General features: G+C 40.3%; 2 protein-coding genes across 2 annotated transcripts; one reads left to right on the forward strand and one right to left on the reverse strand.

The window, feature by feature from the left end:
• Positions 1 to 4,832: 4,832 nt before the first annotated feature.
• On the reverse strand, positions 4,833 to 16,783 carry ppp2r1bb (protein phosphatase 2, regulatory subunit A, beta b). Its single transcript, XM_058634336.1, has 15 exons — positions 16,624 to 16,783; positions 15,286 to 15,376; positions 14,961 to 15,061; positions 14,374 to 14,606; positions 14,100 to 14,247; positions 13,850 to 14,005; positions 13,295 to 13,409; positions 13,121 to 13,191; positions 11,584 to 11,718; positions 10,170 to 10,343; positions 9,934 to 9,994; positions 7,608 to 7,762; positions 6,763 to 6,905; positions 6,538 to 6,629; positions 4,833 to 6,437 (listed from the first exon to the last, which is right to left on the reverse strand). The coding sequence occupies exons 1-15, from the start codon at positions 16,699 to 16,701 to the stop codon at positions 6,421 to 6,423; spliced, it is 1,770 nt and encodes a 589-aa protein (XP_058490319.1). The 5' UTR covers positions 16,702 to 16,783; the 3' UTR covers positions 4,833 to 6,420.
• A 1,805-nt stretch (positions 16,784 to 18,588) lies between these two features.
• Positions 18,589 to 20,691, forward strand: med29 (mediator complex subunit 29). Its single transcript, XM_058634131.1, has 4 exons — positions 18,589 to 18,796; positions 18,908 to 18,966; positions 19,575 to 19,659; positions 20,190 to 20,691. Exons 1-4 carry the CDS (start codon positions 18,626 to 18,628, stop codon positions 20,415 to 20,417), a joined length of 543 nt encoding a protein of 180 aa, XP_058490114.1. The 5' UTR covers positions 18,589 to 18,625; the 3' UTR covers positions 20,418 to 20,691.
• The last annotated feature ends 249 nt before the right edge of the window (positions 20,692 to 20,940 follow it).

Consider the following 20,940-nt stretch of genomic DNA (forward strand, 5'->3'; position numbering starts at 1 on the left):
AACATAGAAAAGGTATTCTTGAACGGCTTAAATATTACATTTCCCTAAACGACAGCAGCCATTTGCACTTAAACCTGGTTATTTTTAGAACAGTACGTGTTCAGTGGCAGAGAGACCTCCAGCAGCAGCAGCGTGTGTGTGTGTGTGTGTCACTGACAAGAGGAAAGAGAAGCTTGTGCAGGGAAAACACAAAAACACTAATCTTCTCCTCTCTCTTTCTTTGTTTCGTCGTCTTCTTTTTTTCTTCTTCTTCTATCAAATATCACAATATCAGAGGTCTATTCACTCATCAGGCCAAAGTAATGACATCAATGGTTTCCATGGCGACGGGGGGAGGGTAGATGACAACATCCAACTGCGTCTCCTCGAGCAGGAGATCACAGCACTGTTCAGGAGGAAAGCTGCACACTGGCACACATGCTCCAGCTCTGAATGTAGAGAATGGAAGCAAAAAAAACTTTGACAAGATAACACACACACACACACACACAAGGACAAAAAATTAATAATAATATTAAAAAAGGACGACTGAGCTTAACATCACAGGCTTTGGAGCAAGACAGTGTGACGTGTGTCTAAATTCAGCTGTGAGGGAAAACTTTGGCTCAAACCAATTGTTGTGAGTACGTTTTGTCTGTCCTTTAAATTCAAAGGACTTTTTGAAGGTTAAGATTAAGGGTGACGCTTAGAATTAGATTTAGTTAAGGGTTAGTCATGTTGTTGAGATGTGTGTGCATGTGTGTGTCGTCCCTCGTCTGCTCTGAGCTCGTGCTGACCTGCAGATGGACAGAGTCAAACATCCCAGTACAGGTGACACAAAAGTGGCTGTAAAAGCAGCAGCCACGTCCTGCAGGGACAGAGGTGCACAAGGACGTCACACACACTCAGGAGTCTTAACGTTGTCTCATTGGGCAGTTTTTTTTTTGTTTTTTTTTAAAGCGATGCTGGATCTCTGACTGAGGAAGGCAGAAAAAGAAGGGAAGGAGGGGGGTGAGGCGACAAGGTGACGAAAGGAAAAGGAGTGGGCCAGAGCTCGTCTTCTCCCCGACTGATGTTTGTCGTTTATCAGCCTGAGAGCATTTGACCTCACTGTCTCACTCTGTGTGTGTGTGTGTGTGTGTGCCATGCTGTGTGTGTGTGGGCTTTGCTTGACTCCTTTCATTATAAATGACAGTCCTGGGAGGCAGCTGCATTGACGTCAGGGGCTGCGACTGCTGAAAATCCCCCGAAATAACAGAACAGAACCTAAATAGAGAGAGAAACAGGTCCCTGCTGTTTCATTATTGCCCACTCTTCGTGAATGCCTGCACATTTAAGAGGCGGAGCTTCAAGTCATCATGTCACCACTTCGAGTAATCAGTTCAAAGCTCCGGCATATTACTGTCTTTTTTAGGTCAGCAGCTTAAAGCACACTGGTGTTTTCAGAGCTACACTCTCGTGACTCATGTAATAACGTTGCAGGAGAAGCAGCAGGTGTGGTCTTCTGCTGCTGTGGATCTCCTGCCGCAGCAGTCATCGTGCTGTGCATTCACAGATGCTCTTCTTCAGATCGTGGTTGTTTGAGTCACTGTCTGATCATTCTCCTGTGACCTCTGTGGTATTTTTCACCCAGAGAACTGCAGCTCACTGGATATTTTTCCTCTTTTTCAGACCATTCTCTAGAATGAAGAACTAGAGATGGTTGTGTGTGAAAGCTCCACTGCATCCACACTAGGTCATCTTGACCATGTCTACATGCCCAAACACACTGAGTTGCGACCATGTGACTGGCTAATTAGATATTTGCATTAACAAGGAGTTGAACAGGGGCCACGCGGCTAGTGTAGTGGTCAGCACACTTACCTTTGCAGCAAGCAGACCTGGGTTCTCGAACCTGGATGGGACAAGGGTCTTTCTGCGTGGAGTTTGCATGTTCTCCCCATGCGCGTGTGGGTTTTATCCGGGTTCTCTGGTTTCCTCCTGTAACCGGTGCAGTGTTGTGAAGAATCGCCATGTGATGAATATCTTTTGGAGGCAGTCTCCAAAGGTAGACTCCCAGAGGTAAGGACCAGACACACTCTTAAATACCAGGTGGGCGCCTCAAAAGGCAACTTAAAATGCAGCAGGTTTTAAAATGAATATCAGGTGTGTAATAAATTGCAGTACGTTACAAATATGCTGCAGTAACTGACCCTGTTACACTACCACAGTCCAGTTGATTGTCTCTATGTTGGGATCTTGACCCTCATGTGGAGGACAAAGCAGTTGAAGACGAATGTGAAGAGTTGAACAGGTGTACCTAATAAAGTGGTTATTTATCGATTCGTTAAAGTGTTTTAAATCAAAACAACGTGGATTTCAAAGTGGAATTTCAGCCTCTTAAAAGTGAAAAATAGAATTCCTTTTGAGGACACTGTCACTTTGAGGTTTGACAAACCCCCCCAGCGGCATATTTCACCGTCTTACAGACAAAGCAGCTAATCACTTGATCTAGAATACAAGCTCTAAAGCTCACGCAGCTTTGATAGTGCTGCTGTTGAATGAACTCCGAGGATGGTCCCACAGCAGCACAAAGATGCTGACACACAGCAACAAGCTCATATCATCCTGTGCATTCTACACGTCAGTGTATGTGTATAATGTGCTGTGGTGGGGAGGGAAACCAGTCAAAGGGCTGGGCAGAGGATTGGGAGGGCGCACAGCTCTGAGGAAGGGCTAATGGGAGATTTGAGGAGATTAAAAATGGAGGCTTGAGATTCTCATAAAGATCTCTGCCAATGTGATTTACTGCCCTAATCCTCGCTGTTGATTGCTCATGCCGGAATCAACAAAAGCAACAGTGTTTCTAAAACCTGCTGCATGTGGCAAAAACGAGTAAAGCAGTGTTAATGCTGTGACCTTGAAAACTTTGTTATTTAAAAAGATGAAAGTGAACGTGTTTTTTCATCCCTTCAAACTCGGGGCCCAGCCCTTGTTTTGCAGCTCTCTCTCTCTCTCTCTCTCTGTGTCTCTCAGGTGTCAGCTGCAGAACCTGCTCTGCTCTGCTCTGCTCTGCGTGATTCCACAGCACCCACGCTTTCATCTCCACAGCAGCTTCCTACCAGGTCACAGCCGACAAAACTAAAAAAAACAAACATGAGGAATCAATCCCACATTTCCCTGAGGTCGTAGGTGGCGTCTTAAAGGAGCAGTCTGTGAATTTTAGCGACATATACTGGTGAAGTTGCATGATGCAGCAGAACTTCCCTCACCTCACGCTTCCATTTCAAATTTGTTGGTGAGCCAGTGTAGGTTTCAGTGAGCAGCATGAATCAAGGGATGTGTAGTTTAGGGTCATGGGGGGAGCTGGAGAACAGTTGTCATGTATTGGTAGTTCCCAGCTTCATCTGTTATCAAGCAGATATTTTTTCGATATGTTATTTAAAGGCAGTCGTTTGTTTGTCAGAGGACAAACTACTTTATCGCCGCAGACTTATGTTGCCATTTACCTGTAGATTCTCCTCAAACCTGACAGTTTCTGACACTTGTCTGAGAGATATTTAAAGTGAAAAAGGTTTTATAGTTTTGGAACCAAAATAAAAAAGGCAAAGATAAAGACACATACGCAATAATACATTTGTGGATTCCGAGTGATATTTATGTGTGTGTGCAAAGTTCAATTATCAGAGATTTACTGTGTATATAATGTACTTGGTACCACAGTTTAAAATTGATTTGTAAATGTCTGTCTGTTTTATGAAGTTAAATAAATGTTAAAAGCTAGTTTAAGTCCCTCTTGTGGTCATAGTGCTGAAGTTGTTTTTTTTTTTTATTTAGATAGAGAGAGACGTCACTTGTTTCTCTCTTGAGGTCTGGCAACACTGAGCTGGGGCCAATCTCAGCTGACACGGGGCATCACAGGCCCTACACACAGAGACCTATCATTAATTAAGAGTGTCCAACTAACCTCTGCATGTTATTGGCGTGTAGGGGGAAACCAGCGGACCTGGAGTATTGTGAAAACATGGTGGCCCAAAATGGTGGGGCTGCAGGTATAAATGAAAAAGGTCCAGTCAACAATTCATACAACCAGGTGGTTATTTTTATCTTCAAGTTATGCCAAGTGAAAATAATTGTATCTAAATCTTACACACTGGTCCTTTAAATAAAATTGTTCCAAAGAGAAATGAACATCCAGTGTTTCACAGCAATCACAGAGGACATAATTAGTCCTTCTTTGATTGTGAACATCACTCACAGTCCAGTGAGAAACATTCAAGCTTTTTCTTACATTCTAACAAACGCCAGGTTTTCTAAAAACACATCATCCCCAAGACTGAGAACATGAACACGAGGAAAGCCAAGATGAATCCTCAAGGAGAACCATCAGCAGACTTTAACACACGACTATGACCATGATGACTAAGACCCACCCCCCCCCCACTTTAACTGATCATAAATGAATAAATGATGTGAACTGACTCGTTCAGCTTCCTAAAACACTTTTCAGTGTATGGATACAAACTTCACTTCTTATTACAGCTGTAGTTTAACTCTAGTCATTTCCGCAACCCATCTGGAAATAGACATTTTGTTAACGGTTCTAAAAAACATAAACCCAATCGTAAACTTTTAACTATAGGCAATGATCTATTTTAGTCACACCTCGCTTTTTTGTTGCTTCGCCAACATGGACTCTAAGTGTCTAGTGTTTGCAGGATCTGGATATATCAATGACTCATATTCATTAAAACAGTTCTAATTAAGTGGCTGTTTTAATAGGACCATTTCCTGTTTAGTAAATGGGTAATTACACTGTCGAGAGGCTTTTATGTATTTAAGCAGAGGCTAATTATAAAAAGAGGCTACTCTCATTCCTTTGAGTTACTTTATTCAGATCAAGATACAGTAGTACAGCATCTCAACTGTGGAGAGAATTCAAAATAAAAATAAAAGCACAGTCTTTGTGATACAGAACAATCAACAATCAAGGTTTATTCAAGAGAACAAAATGGGGGGGGGGGGGGGGGGGGCATCAGGGAGAGAAGTTTCTTTTATCAACACAGACATTACATTTATTCAACCGGCCCATAACCACCCCAGTTCCCAACCCCATAATAAAACGAGATGCAGCATTAGTACACATGCACCAAGTCCCTGATCCCTCTTTCTTTGAAAGCATGCACTTGTTCTCCACTGTGCAGAGATTTGTGAGCAAAAGTAGTAATGTTTGCTGACCATATGCTTTTAAAATCTCATGGACAGTGGAGGATTTGACATGGATGTACAGGAGAACTGGGCGGCTCTAGAACAAACAATGCCATGGTTTTAATCCCCAAGTCTCTGATAGCTGTAGTCAAATTAGTTTTACTGTTCTATTAACGTCCGAGTAATAAAGCGTCCCTCGCGGAATAACATTGTTTTTTTTCTTCCTTTTTTTTTTTACAGAGCAGGACAGGTAAAAAAATGTTTACCCTTGCAAACTAAAAGAAAACACCACTGCTAATTAAAGTCATTGGCACAAAGATTAAGAGCAATGCTGAGAAGATATTGCAGAAAAAAGCGACGACTACTTTCCACCCTTTTACATCAACTAAATCACCAAGGATCTGAGAGGATAATTACGAGTAACACTTAAACTGAGCTGGTCTTTAACTCTGGACAATTGTCTGAGGAGAAGGGCAGAATAGTCAGGTAGAAGCTGGGATGGACACTGGATATGATTGATTAGCACATACAATCATTGAGAGATTACATGCAGTAATTGACACCCCCACCCCATTAATGTTTGTCATGACTTTGTACAGAAAAACCCTGTGTGGCATTTAGGACATTTAGGTTTAGTCTGGTGGAAAAAGACGAGCTCAGACCTTTCAGTTAGTTTTCTGAAGAGCCACACCAGTGTCTCGGAGGAGAGAGGGTTGATACTGGAGGAAGCTTAGCAAAATAAACAGCTTGTTGCTCCATCTGCTTTTCTAAGTTTGTGTCTAGCACTGGGAGGGAAGTGCAGCAGCACAGAGAGAGCAAGAGCGCAGCCCAAGGTGCGAGATGGCGAATGTGGACATGTGGTTAGCTGTTAAGGACTGTGGCAGAAGTACAACAGTGGCCAAAGATGGGAAAAGGGAGGAATGTGAGACGGGCTCTGGTTAGCGATGTCTAGCTAGTACAGCAGCACATTGGTCAGCATGCACCACTAAGTCAATTCATCATACTCTGCCTTTGTTAAAGCATCCACTTAAAGCAAACAGGAAGGTTAACAAAGAAGCCTGCGTTATGCTTGGACATGGACTACCATTGAACAGTAAAAAAAAAAAAAGAAAAAAGGAGGATTACGGTTAAAACAATTGCTAACAGCTTTCTCTATACATTTATCAGTTGTTCCTGAACATCAATAAATATCTTGTAAAAGTGTTTGCGTTGTTGTCGTTTGGGTGGTCGTCTGGTTCAGCTGTGGTGGGTTGATTATGACAGGGCCAGAACTGCATAAAAGAGAATAGAAATATTTAGAAAAACACATTAGATGTGATGCGTGTGGTATTTTACAGTTCATATTTAGTGGCAGATGAGAGAAAAGCTCACCACTGATGGCTTCCTGGGCAAAGTACTTGACATCCATGTCTGTGTCTGTGGCCAGCTTCTCCAGTACTGGCTTCACCTCTGCTTGAAGGGCACTTGGGGACAAAGACAGAGGAGCAAAGTGTGAGGTCAGGCTGCACGACTGTGGCCAAAGTGATAATCACCATTATTACGAGTATTTATCGAGCAGAGACAACATCTGCTGCTACAATGAGAGAAGCCACGTACTTGCTGTCAAGGTAGGGGCCAATCTTCTGAAGAGACTTGGCCACGTTGAAGCGGACATTGGCCACCTGGTCATTGGACATCTTGAGGACGACTGGCAGCATCTGCTTAGTGGTGATGTCCTGGCCACATGCCTGAGACAAAGCCTGAGACAACACAGCCAGTTAATATGGGTGTCAATAGTGAACACAGGCTTCCCATACCTTGCTTGACATCAAATTCAAGGACTTTTCAGGACCTATTCCCTCAAATTCAAGGACTGAATGTGCTCACAGCTTAAAATCAAAGGGCAACTTGTAAGAGTCGCTTCACCCATGGTGTCCACTTTTATGGATTTGCAGCACGCTCTGGACAATTATTGTCTTTCGGAACTTGGGCAACACTGTAATTACTGTCTGTAATTTTCTTTAGTGAGCCAGAGATCTCAGAGAAATTTTCATTTCCCAGGCATCACATAATTAGTTCTCTCTTGCTTAACATTACTCGCTAATTGTTCTCCATGGAATCTCACGTCAACAGCAGAGTGAGACAGTGGGCAGTGTTCACAACACCGTAAGTAATTACGACTCGATGTTTATGTAGGCCTAGTCTATGTACATCAAGCAATACAGGGCATGAAAAAGTGAAACAGTAGGTGGCGTTGTAACAAACAAGGGCACACCAATGGCGGGAGACATTTACCTAGATATCCACTTAACTTCTTTTTTGCACAAGCACTTTCAATTACCCATGTCTATCTAGAGGGATTATCGTTCAATGATTTAAAGGATAACAACATTCTTCCTGAATAACAACATTCAGGAAGTAGCCAGAAGGGCGTGTTATGGGAAGGTTGGCTGTTGACTCACATTGATGCAGAACAGAGTGGTCATTCTGTGGAGGTAATTGGGGTCGTTGGCCATGCCCAGTACTTTGGGCACAATGGTGTTCTGAGCCCACTCAGCTCCAAACTTCTCCACCAGTTTGGTCAGATTACAGGTGGCTGCCTCACGGATGGCGTACACTGGAAGATTACAGATGCAACATTATTAACAACTACTGAAACCTGTGACTGCAAAACGTGATAAAAAACAACAAAAAGTGTTTAAAATACATTGTAAAGATGACGTGAAACTTTTAGTTATATCTCAATTTCATTCATCACTAACTATTATTGCCGCTTGAATGAAAGCTCAAAACTGAATACCAAACTTATAAGGTTAAAAAAAAAATATATAAAATGAAATAGATTGAGAAGATTCTGGTCTGATTTCTATAGTTCTGTCTCTCTTTGACATGCTTATGTAAGGGTGGTGCAGCCTTTATCTCAGATACACACATCTGAACAGAAACTCACACCAGCAACATTCCAATGATGTAACCCAGCTGGGCCTTTGTCCTCAAAAATGAGTGCATTTCTCTAAACGGATAAGTAGATGTTAGCGAGGTTGAGAATGATACACACGGAGTGAAAAATCTTTGCAGAAGACTTTGCTCTAGATTATAAAATCAAGACTAACTTTTTCATTTATGTGCACCAGCACAAAACTGAGGTACACTCATATTTTTCAATGTGTCACCTTCAGTGCCACAATTTTAAGAGTTGCCCTTCTGTCATTCACCATTCAACAAGAATAAGGTGAAATGTGTGTCTTCAATAGAAGCACAAATATAGGGAGGTAATGTTGATACTGTGCCATATCTGTGTTTACCAATAAAGAGGGAGGCTGGCAAGCTAAGTGTTAGTGTTAAGAAATACCATGATAATTGTTATTCATGTTATCATGTTTTTCGGCTACATGCGCTGTGTGGAGAGAAAGGACACAAATCAGCTGTTAGTTTGTACATGCCTTTGAGAGAGAGAGATGATTGGGTAAAAAAAGACCAAATCAATTTGTGACAGTCAGTGCAGATCCTGTCGCCACAGATTGATCAATGTACGGGAAAAATAGTTAGTTCAGCAAAAACTGAAGCACACTTAAGATTTTTGGTCGCACTCCAGAGCCCTGAAAATTTAGTTGAGAGCATTGAAAACAAAGCTCTTCCAGCATTTTAACATGACCTGCTCAAATATGAACTCAAAGGGTCAATCTGCAGTTTTTAAACTGTATTATAAACACACAGCATTGAGGGTGTCTTCTTTAAAAATAAGGAGAACACATGTAGGCTAAGTTATACATTCAGAAAGTATGGTGAGGTGAAGCAGTAACTATCCAACTGTGACACTAATCCAGACATTGTACTAGAGAATTGAGTTTTTTTTTCATGCGCAGAATTACAGAGAAGACAATCCCTTACATTTTTCTAGGCTGTCAAATTGTCACAATTCACATTTTAGCACTCAGATCGCCACATGTGTGTGCAGTCTGTGACACTATGTCTGCCACACCTCTGTTTACACACAGAACGTGTCTGCCACAAGTCTCTTGTTGAGTAGCTGCTATGTTTTGCACAGGGTTTGCCTTTGAAATTGCCATAACAATATTCAGTTAATTATGACTCTGTGCTCAACTAAATGCCTAGACTGTAAAGAATGAAGCTGAGCATAGGGCTGTTCAGCAAATATTTCACAATAGAAGCTGTGCTGAAAAAAATTAATTCAAGTGAACCTAAATTGCCTTTAATTTAAGTGGATACATAAAGGGTTATGTTTTTTGCATGCGACAGATAGACAGTGAAACTTTAACCAAAGATCAATTATTACGGTCTGTTTTGCTATTAGAAAAATGTAGGTTAGAAGTCTATTCTCAAGAACAAGGAGCATAGGAGAATCTGAATGTGATACGGACAACATTTGAACACACACACACATATACAAGGAAAGAAAGTCGTACAACCCAAACATCACCAATGGATTCTCTGCACTGGAAGTATGCGCTAGCAATAATCTTTCTAGGAGCCATGTATAAATAAACCATGCAGGTAATTCAGCCAGTACATCTCAAAGAAGGTAATATAAACATTCCCCTGCGTATGAAAGAATGAGGCGACAACCTGAAAGGTGGACTCTGATAACATGCCCACTGCATACTTGAATGTGGAGGGTGGAGCTACTGAAAGAAGGAGTGTTTGTTCTGTGGTTGAATTTGTTTATCAATAATCATTGTCCAAAAATTCTTCCTTCCCCTTTGAGCAACCACGTGGCATTGCAGCACATGCAATCAATATACTTCATTTGTTAGCGGCTGAACTTACCATGGTCAATAAGCCAGGCCATACAAAGAGTGTTGAGCTTCTCGTCAAAGAATTCCACTCCCTGAGGAAACAAAGACGCTAATTAGAGTAATTTCCTGGATGTCTACTGTTAAAATGGGACCTGATGAACCCTGTGAACATTGCACAGATTCCTGGGTGTGCACATGGTACTAATTACAAAAATGTTTACTGTATTTTATAATAATTTCAGCTGTCTTCCTAGACTCATGACTCACCAGCTGTCCTGCCAACAGGGGCATATACTCTATGATGGCGAGGCGGACCCTCCACTTTGCATCCTCTGCCAGTTCCACAATGGCCGGCAGCAGAGACTGGGAGAGCTGACGGATGCCAATCACTTCATTAACACAATCTAGATTAGAGATGATGTTGAGACGCACCTCAGGGCACTGTGAAAGAAAATGAAGATTAAGTTATAAGGGCCAAAATTTAGGATTCATTTCATAAGCAAATCATTTGATGATCATTCTCTCCATTAATCAATTTGTTATTAATTTGTTGCATTAGAAGTTACTATGATTACAGTAACATGACATTCTGCAAAATGACAATATCTTATAAATCCTTGTATCAAATTCAAATAATTACAGCACTATTGTTTATTCTCTCTAAAATTAACAATCCTCAGCCATGAAACAAAACTGACTTCCATGCAGTTTTATCTAGAGCCAAGTAACCCAGATTTTCATTCAAAATAAACGTTTGGACAGGATGTTAACTGCCGTTGAGCAAAACTCTTTATGGGGTATGTTACCCTTTAAGTACATCAACCAAAATCCAAGAGCAGCAGCCTTAAACTGAGCTTCAAGTAAATCAGGCTCATGGATGAATGTTCTCCTACAAGCTCCATTTAAAACCATCCTCAGACAGATGCACCTTGAATTACAGAAATTTGAAAGTCAAAGCCAAGTCTGGACAGTAATCTCATAAGACATTTTTATCTTGAATTTGCTGCGAGACACTGGGTCAACTTTGAATAGAACTAAGGAGGATCCGACAGCCTCAAGCCTTTTAAAATATTTACACACCATTGCATCTAACTTTACAAACACATTAATGGGCAAACGAACGTGATGTTTGCTTCATACTCATTTGACTAGATGTGATTAGGTTATCTTTGTTCTAGAAGGGACCATTAAGCATGAGTAAGAATGTACAAGGACATTTACCAACTAAAAACTCAGACCATAGTGACAAACAATTAAAAAGGCATGTCTAATAGCGATAGTCAAGAATGTGTAAAGCAGACAAATGAAAGATGACGCTTAACATTTGTTTACAAGCAGAAAAGTTGCCCTGTTTAACCAATTGTAACCAGTAAACAACTACATTTACAACTATAAATATGCTTGAAGACATAACATATATTCAGCGTCCAGCTGACTGTTACGTCTCAGTCTCGAGGCAGCTATTCAGTCTTATAATTGTAAGGTCTCAGTCGGGTTGCCAGTGGCATTAATCATCCTCCTACCCAGCCAGTTGGCAAACAGGTTCATCCGTTAGTGGCGACAAAATGGCTTTGTAGGTCTCAGATATGTTGATAATTTAAGAAGTTAAACACAATTGCCAGCTGTAGAACATATAAGAAAAAAAACTGGGTCCATGATTGCAAGTCTGCATTTCCTTTACCTCGTCCTTGAGCTGAGCCAGGAAGAGAGGCAGTAAGTGCTCTATTGTGTTGTCCTTGCCCAGGATGGTTGACAGGCCCATAATGACCGAGGCCAGTGCTGATTTCACATGTTGGTTGGTGTCTGAAACAAGTTCCTGGTCAGGGACAGGACACAGACAAGACAAAGAGATCAGCACAAATAAACAGCTGAGACAGAACATTTGTAAACGACTGTCATAGGTCACATAATTCACCCAAATCCACAAAGGAGGAGGGTATAATAAAGTTTAATGTAAATACACAGCAAAGTCGACTTCATTTGAATGCAGACAATCATAACAGTTATCGACAGTAAGTGGAGTTCAGATATGATGCGAACATAAGAAATGGCATAAAATAACCACCATTAATAACTGAACAAACCAACAGCAAATAGAAGCCTTTAGAATTAAAAAAAAATACTGACATGTCTTTATAAATCAAAACAAAAACACTATTCAATTGATTCAGAAATCTGCACTGCCATTACCATGGCCATGATGAATCTAACCATCAATGATGTAAGCATTTCTAAATGAGTATGGTCTACTCAGATTGCAGTAGAACAAAATACAACAGTGCCACCTGCTGTTCAAACTCTAACCGGCACAGCAGGTCCTACCCAAAGGTTTTTGCAAACACCTCACAGAACATGCAGAACACTGCAACACAGAAATCAGAGTATTATAATCCTTTTTGCCAATGGTTGGTAAACAAAAAAAATCTGGTCAATTTGATTTTTAACAAGCCACAGAGCTGGCCAGTGCTTTCTATGGATTAAGTTGCTGCAACTGTAGGGGAGGCTTCAATATTTCCGGAAGTGCATCATTGAATTTTCATTTCACGTATGATGCAGCCAAAGCTTTATTCAAACAAATTTAGGAGGTTGCCACAGTGGATCACCTGCCTCAATCTTGCCCCATCTCTTGTGTCCTCTTCGGTTACACCAATTGTCCCCATGTCCTTCACAACATCCATGAACCTTCTGTGGTCTTCCTATTTCCCTCCTGCATGGCAGCTCCATCTTCAACATCTATGGAATTTTGTTTTGTTTTTGCTAACTTTCACTCCTCCTCTTCCTAGTGCATACCTCCACCTTTCCAGGCTCTCTTCAACCTGTTCCCTACTCCCAATGCTATTAAAATGTGAGCTTGCCACCTAACCTCTAAGTAGGGCTGCCATCGTAACCACAAAAATGAAACACTGCAGTAAGAAACAAGACCACATAGAGCAAATCCGTGGATTACAGCCACTGGGACAACCACAGACGATGTCGCCTTGTATCCAGACCGATTCAGACAACAATGGCAACTGCACTGGTAGCTTAACAGGTGCCACATCAGCCCTACTTGCAAGACATAGGTTGCAAACAAACTTTAATTCAAGAGGATGTCACAATAACAAATGTTTTGGGGAATACTATAAAAAGATAGTGTAGTGTATCTCAAACAGTTTCCATGCTAAATAACTCAGAGGCAAAAAAAATTCCAAACTGAGAAGTGAAGTTTTTTTTTTTACCTTGACACAGGGCAGAATGTGAGTCATGATGATTTGCTCACGACTATCCTCTGGAAGGTTCTCGCAAAATTCTGACAAAAACAAAAAGTTGTTCTCAATAGATTATGAAACCCAAAAGACAACTTGAAACAACTTAATTTATGTAAAGTAAATCATATGTACTTGTGTACTAACCTTTGACCTTGTTAGCAGCAGCAGCACGGACCTCAGCTTCACAGTCCTTCAGAAGGTTCTGGAAGGCTGGGACCAAATCATTCTTGGTGATCTCTGGCCCCACTGCTTTCTGGAGCTATGATCAGAAAACAAAATATGAGATTACCCATGCATAGTAAACAGCAATAAAAGACGAAATGGACAGGTCTTTGACACTACATGTGAGAAAGATTGACATGATTAATGTGTTGTTTTTTTAAGTCTGTGGGTTTATTCCAGTTACAATAAACACTTAAACAGGATGCCTTCAGTCACAAACTGTCTCTACGTACAGGAAATATGGCAGTTAATATCATGCCACAATTCCACAATCAGTATACAAGTAACACTATGTTGGGCCAAACATGGTTTTATTGTTATTATATTGTTTAGGTTATAGCAGAAAAGTTGCAGTTTAAGACATTGGACTTCATGATGCTTTGAAAGTGGGCAGGTAGAAGAGAACATTAAACAGAACTTGTTGCTCATATTTAACAACAAAGGAGGTCAAGAAGGGAAAATAAGTCAGCTGCTTACTTCAGAGAACTTGTCCGCAACCATGTAGCGAACCCTCCAGGACTTGTCCTCTGCAGCTTGGCGCAAGGTTGGCATCACTAGAGTCTCCAGGTCATCCTGAGGCAGCAGTGTGGCAATGCTCACACAAGCCTCCACTGCCAACAGCCGCACGGAGTCCTAATTGAGAGAGGTAATCAACCAGTTTGGCTGTCTCTGGGTTTTATAGCAACAGTGTTTATGATTGAAAGGGATTAATACAACTCGGTCATACCTGCTCATCAGAAGCCAGAGCAGTGAAGAGGGAAATAATATCACTTTTTACATAATCAAGCTCTAGGACTTTAGCAAACTCCCCCAGCTTTGATGCTGCAGCACGACGAACCATAGGTGTGTCATCTGAACACAAGGTGCGAAAATGCCTGGTGAAAAAGAACAGAACCAAACCATGTTAGAAGACTTCAGTAATCACCACAGATCTACATTAAATAGCATGCCTAACACCAAACACCATGTGATTACTACAAGAAAGAATTCAAGCCACTTACTGGCGAATCTCAGCCTTGACAGTGCTGGACACACGAGGATAACAGACACTAAACAGGCCACAAGCAGATGTGCGAGAAGTGAACCAGTCACCACTGGCCAGCCGCTTGACCAAGGGTTCAAAGTGGACCTCCAGGTCAACTGGAGAGTGCTCCTCAGAGATCTTCCGCAGTGACTCCACAGCTTTGTCTCTGACTACTGTTTCTTCCACAGTGGCTAGGCTCTCCAGAGGAGGCTGTGTATTAAGAAGGGGTGGATAAAGTTACCAAAGGTTTACTTTTAGTATTACGACATACATACATTCTGATAGATCTTAATACTGTAATATTATTTAAAAGTGTAGTTCAATTTAATTTTTATCACTGGGGAATGTAACAGTAATGAAAAGCATTATGTTTACTTAAGGGGGAAATGACCTTAGATATTCTGATAAGCACAAAATAGTCATCACAATAAAAATGACAGTCTATCATGTCAGCAACACTGACTTGTCAAGTGACTTGCAAGGTTTCCTATTTCTACTAGAGTACACAAATATGTCCTTAAATAAGCACATTAATTCTTCTTATTTAGATATCATCAAACTTACCAGGAGACAGTGGACATATTCCGGTCCTCCCACCAACATAGTGAAATTGCCAAGCTGCTCAGCCAATGCCAAGAGTACTTCATCTTCATCGTAGATGGTGTCTAATAGATGACAAAAGGCATGAATTAAAAAAAAAAATAAAATAAAAAAAAAAATAGTGTAATAAGTTCTGGAAATGCAGCATTGTAAGTTGATTTAAAGCATATAACTGGTCACATTCAACCTGTCTCTATGCAACAATCTTTATTGAAAATGACACTGTGGTCACTGAGGTGTCCTTGTGACATGTCATGGGTTTAGTGAGTAACTTGATTGATATTATTACCTGTGAGAAAGGGAAGGAGTTCAGTACGAGTCCTCTCTACTCCAAGGGCCAGAGCAATTGTGGACAGCTTCTTAATGCTGTTCAGTCGTAACTGCAGACAAAATGTTAACCACATTTAGGCAAATCATAATTTGTTTAATAATTACCATCACATTCCGTTAGCCCAAGTAGAAGTTATTAGAAAGCAGGTTTTTGGGGGGTAACAAAACATGTTTCAGCAGAAATATGTTCATCCAAACAAAAAGCCAACAAGTAATAAACATAAAACATGTAACCAACATAAAATCAAAACCTCTCTACAATAAGTCAATATTTGACTAAGAATATGAATCTTATGAGATGATGGCTCGTCACATCCATAAAACATTTTCAAAATCGCAAATTATGCAAACAAGATGACACGTTGTACACCATTTCTTTTGTGCAAACAGCTTAAGTCTAGACATTTTGTTTTTTAATTGTTAAAATACTTTATGGTGTCAGGTAACTTAATGAATTACATATCAGCATTGTTTGACAACTGCCCTCTGAATGCAACTATTTTGACAGGGGGAACATAAAATTACCTTCCGATGCCTGGCAAGTAAAATAATCTAACAAAAACATTTTAGATTACTGTGAAATGTTTGAGAAGTTATTACAATAGTGATAGGACAATGTAAGACATTATCATTCAACGTGATGAAAAGCACCTACAATACGTAAATAGTGTTACATTTCTATTATTGTGAGAATTATCAAAGGAGAAAACAATATTTTACGTGAGGCAATGACTCTGCCACTTTTAATAGCACCTGGTAGACTTCACTGCTCCAGGTCAATTTAATGTCAAACGTGACCCCTGACTCTGTTGTAGCGCGTATCTGTCTTCGTTATAGGTGGCTGGCTAGTGTTAAACAGCGTTTAAAATGCTACTGGATTACATTGATGTGCGTGAATAGCCTAAGTGAAAGAGCGAACGGTTAATAGAGAAATGCATCCACTGCGGCCTTGAGCGTCCTGTTGTTGTGATTGCTAAGGTGGCGAATTAGCTTGCACACTGACGCTAGCGGCTAAACTAAAACACCATAGTCTTGACTCGTCTCACCCACTCACTATATTACGTTCGTATTTTAGTTATTACAAGTTCTAACCCCATAAAATAATATACATTAAGCGCAACACTAAAATCAAAAAACAGCTATTTGGGACAGGGTGCGCCCGGCATACAAATCCAGATAGGCCGGGGCAGGGAACGCTAGCTTGCAGGTTTGCTAGTTAGCGTTCATACATAGAAAATACGCTAAAATGTACTGCACAACATTAAACGGCGATTAAATGCGAAACTAGAGTTGTTACCTGGACATCTTCATTTCGCAGTTCGTCAATGAGAACAGCAATAGGGTAGAGAGAGTCGTCTCCATCAGCTCCTGCCATTTTGGATACTGTTGCAGTTACCGAATGGCGCTGCTGTGCTCAACTACGGGGTTTCTGCCAGGGAACAGCGGCTGCAAGGCCCTCCCTCCTCTGCTGCTGCCTTCAAGGACCCACGGAAAAAAGAAACACCGAGAAACAACTCGGTCAACAGGCTCAGGTTACGCCGTTAAAATCAAAGGAGACAAATCGAAAGCATGTATTAATTAATAGTCAATTACCAAACGAACAAACGAAAATGTTGACACATATGTCATAGAAATCATCTAACAATAAATACAATGTCTGATAATAGGATCAAAGGCAGGTGAAATGTGGAATGATCTACCATTGCACATTAGACAGGCCTATTCCTGTTTGTTGATGTTATTTCCATTTCATTTATTTTTTGTTGTATGTATTTTATTTTTTCAAGCTGTGCTTCTATGCTTTTTATCTATTGTGTCTTTTATTTATTATTCTGTACAGTACTTTGGTCCATTGTGGTTGTTTTAAAGTGCTTTACAAAAACAGTTGGATTGGATTAAAGGTGCATCCAGTCACTGTGCTCCTGATGTGCTCCAAATAAATGTGCTTTTAAAAATAAACTTTAAAACCTTTATTTCAAGATTTGAAAAGGCGCTTTTATTTTGAAAAACACCGCCCCGGATATTACATTGTCTTCCGGTAGTGCGTCGGCGATATCGAAGAGAAAGAGAAATGATGCTCCAATAGTGAAGTGACTTTAAAATAAAGTTTGATCTAAATATTCTTACTGTGACATAAGATTTCGTTAAACCACAAAGTTGATTGAGATAATATATATATATACATCTGGTAAGGAGTGTGGATCAAAATGTTAACAATTCAGACAGACAGACGACTTTATTAATCCCTTTGGGAGGTTCCCTCGGGGAAATTAAAAGCTCCAACATCCACACACAGCACTTTTAAAATTAGAATCACACTTTACAGGAGACCGGAAAGAGAAACACCCCAGGTACCAAACACCACATACATACATATATATACATATACATATATACTGTCTATATACATATACATGTATACATACACAGTTACCCCATATTGCCCAAGGTTTTATTGTTTATGATTTTATGGTTTTATTGCACATGTTATTATGAGTTTTTGTTGTGGTTATTGCACATTTCTGTGAGTTGTGATTATGGACAGTTGTTTGTTTAGTTTGTACTGTTTGTTTTGTTTGCCCTCCTCTCCCCCAATGAGGAGTTGTACAGTTTGATTGCCCGGGGGACAAACGAGTCCCCCAGCCTGTTGGTCCTGTACTTTGGGAGGAGCAGCCTGTTGCTGAGGCTTCTGGGGCTCCTCTGGCTGCTGATGACAGTGTGCAGAGGGTGGCTGGCATTGTCCAGGATGCTCAGCAGTTTGTCAAGTGTTTTTCTCTCTGCCACTGTCACCAGAGGGTCCAGCCTCATTCCGACCACCGAGCCGGCCCGTCTGATGAATTATACTACTGCTAAAGAAAAAAAACATATATATGTAATATATATATATATGTGTGTGTGTGTGTGTGTGTATGAATAAATATATATGTATATTTATATATTTATATATGTAGACACACAAAAAGAGTGACAAAATATGTACATATACATATATATATACATATGTATATATACATATATTTATTCATATGAATAAATATATATATATGTAGACACACAAAAAGAGTGAAAAATTATGTTTATATATGTATATATGTATATACATACATATATTTATTCATACACACATTTGTACATATGTATTTGATATGTTTTTTTCTTTAGCAGTAGTAGAATTGCTAACATATTGATCCACACTCCATACCAGATGGTGGCGGTAATGCATTAAATCGTTGTTTGCCAACAGCAATAAAACCTCAAAAAAAGAAGAAGAAGAAGAAGTCGCGTCAGTGTCGGACAAGATGGCGTCTCAGCAGCAGCAGCAGCAGCCCGGTGGGCCGATGTCTCAGCCTGGATTACAGCAGCCGTCACTACAACAACAACAACAACAGCAGCAGTTGAATCAACAGCAAGACTTTGACCCGGTTCACAGATTTAAGATGCTCATTCCTCAGCTAAAGGAGAGTCTGCAGGTAAACGATGCTGCTTCCGGCCAAACACTGCTGTCTTCTCTGTGTGTCCACACTGAGTAACATTTAATGTTGGTTTGGCAACGGTTTCTCATGTTACACTTTCATTTTCAGAATGTAATGAAGATCGCATCCCTGAATTTGGCCCATAACACGGCAATTGACAACGGCATGTGAGTAGCCTGGTTTGGGGACACCTTTACATCAATGCTGCTTAGTCCTGGTCCACAAAGAGGGTTTAGTGCAGGGGTCTCAAGCTCAAGTGACCTGGGGGCCACATGAGCTTCAAGTCTGGTAAGGAGAGGCCAATAAAGTGGGGAAAAAAATTTCAGCTGTGTGGGACAAAACAACAGTAGTGTGGCATTGCGATATATCGTACGTTTGTGGCGATATTTTACATAATTTCAAAACAAAGTGTTTGTTTTGATGCTTAACCATATACAGTATATTTTATTACAACATAAAACGTAATCATGATGCAAAAATTAATTCATAAATAAATAGGAATATTTGTAGCTCTGGTGGATTACAAATGGAAGCTATGCTCTTTAGTCACCATTAGGATGGTACAGCTGCAGGATAAAGAAGTAAGTTTTGATAGATTTTCACCTTATATGTTGGGTTTATACTATGAGACGGAAGGAAAAAGTAAAACATCTGGACAAATGGGTATCTCTAAGAGTAAATGATCATGGGTCTTGTAGTTGGTTGAACCAGCTTTTTCCTCTCCCTTTTTTCCTTTCATTTTTGAAGCTTCTTTTGTCTGTTTCTTTTGTTTCAGTAAAAGCAGTGATGGCTCTGTGCAGCGCTTTGACAAAAGCTTAGAGGAGTTTTATGCCCTCTGTGATCAACTGGAGCTGTGTTTGGTAAGAGTTTAGACTTCCAATAAAACATTTATCACAAAAATAAATGGCATAATCAGGCTATACTTTGTGCGGCATACATACTGGGAAAACACTTTCATACAGTGCACATTTAGTAAGCACTATTGTCCTTTGATTGGACAGAGACATTCACATATTCATTTTTTATTTGTTAATTTATATTTATATACCTTTCGACAACTTTAATGTCATTACATGCCACAGGTACAAGGTAACGAAATGCAGAAGTCATATACGGTTATAATGAAACGTAAAATATGGCCGTATAGATATGAGATTATATACAAATATAAGTAGGTGAAAAAGAGGCTACAAAGTGATACAACGATAAATATGGCCGTATATACAGATTGAAACAGAATATTTTAAACAAACAGGTTCTAGAACGGTATGAGTATAAATAAATATGGTTAGATTTATAATTTGAGTTTGAGTTTCAGTGTTACAATTAATGACACAAAGACTGTATCTCCTGTGTGTGTGTGTGTGTGTGTGTGTGTGTGTGTGCGCAGCGGCTGGCATATGAATGTCTTTCCCAAAGCATCGACAGCGCCAAACATTCACCCAACCTGGTACCGACGGCCACCAAGCCTGACACGGTGCAGACGGAGTCCATGTCTTACGCCCAGTACCTCGGCATGATCAAGTCTCAGATCTCCTGCGCCAAAGATATCCACAATGCTTTGCTGGAGTGTTCCAAGAAGATCACAGGAAAAGGACAACCGCAGGGAATCATGTGAAGCCACACGGACTATTCTGACCCATTTTCACAAAGACTATGGATTTCTTGTTTGGAATGACCCCCTTACAGAGGTCTCACTTTTGCTTAAGTTCTTATATTCTACATTTGCTTCCTTTTTAAAATATACCATGTGAGAGTGTTGTGTAAATATTTCCAGCCAAGTCATGTCCTGAGATAACCAGCAGGTGGTAGCAGAGTTGCACTAGCCACTTGAATATTCACAGGTCTTTGGTAACTTATTTGTACTGGAACATTAAAACCTTTCTACAGACGCTGATTTCCCCTCATTATTCACGATGTACAAAAGAAGGATCGTCTTATCTAGAACATATTTAACCAGAGAAGGCAATTTCTGAGGAGATGACGGTGAGGCTGCTGCTGCCTTCTGCCTGAGCTGAAGGAATCGTTTAAAGAGTTGAACAAACTCTCTCCACACTTGTGTGTGATGTCGCTCGCTGTAGCTGTGAACCTTCCACGCAATACACACCAATGTAAAAAAAAATCTGTGGGCTGAATACTGT

The sequence above is a fragment of the Solea solea genome, chromosome 7 (genome assembly GCF_958295425.1).
Source record: "Solea solea chromosome 7, fSolSol10.1, whole genome shotgun sequence".
Classification (NCBI taxonomy): Eukaryota; Metazoa; Chordata; class Actinopteri; order Pleuronectiformes; family Soleidae; genus Solea; species Solea solea.

Coding starts and splice junctions, on each gene's coding strand:
- med29 (XM_058634131.1), top strand. CDS start 18,626: ATGGCGTCTCAGCAGCAGCAGCAGCAGCCCGGTGGGCCGATGTCTCAG. Junction 18,797..18,907: donor AGCTAAAGGAGAGTCTGCAG/GTAAACGATGCT, acceptor TTTCATTTTCAG/AATGTAATGAAGATCGCATC. Junction 19,660..20,189: donor ATCAACTGGAGCTGTGTTTG/GTAAGAGTTTAG, acceptor GTGTGTGCGCAG/CGGCTGGCATATGAATGTCT.
- ppp2r1bb (XM_058634336.1), bottom strand. CDS start 16,701: ATGGCAGGAGCTGATGGAGACGACTCTCTCTACCCTATTGCTGTTCTC. Junction 15,062..15,285: donor ACTCCTTCCCTTTCTCACAG/GTAATAATATCA, acceptor GTCATCTATTAG/ACACCATCTACGATGAAGAT. Junction 11,719..13,120: donor ACATTCTGCCCTGTGTCAAG/GTAAAAAAAAAA, acceptor GTCCCTGACCAG/GAACTTGTTTCAGACACCAA.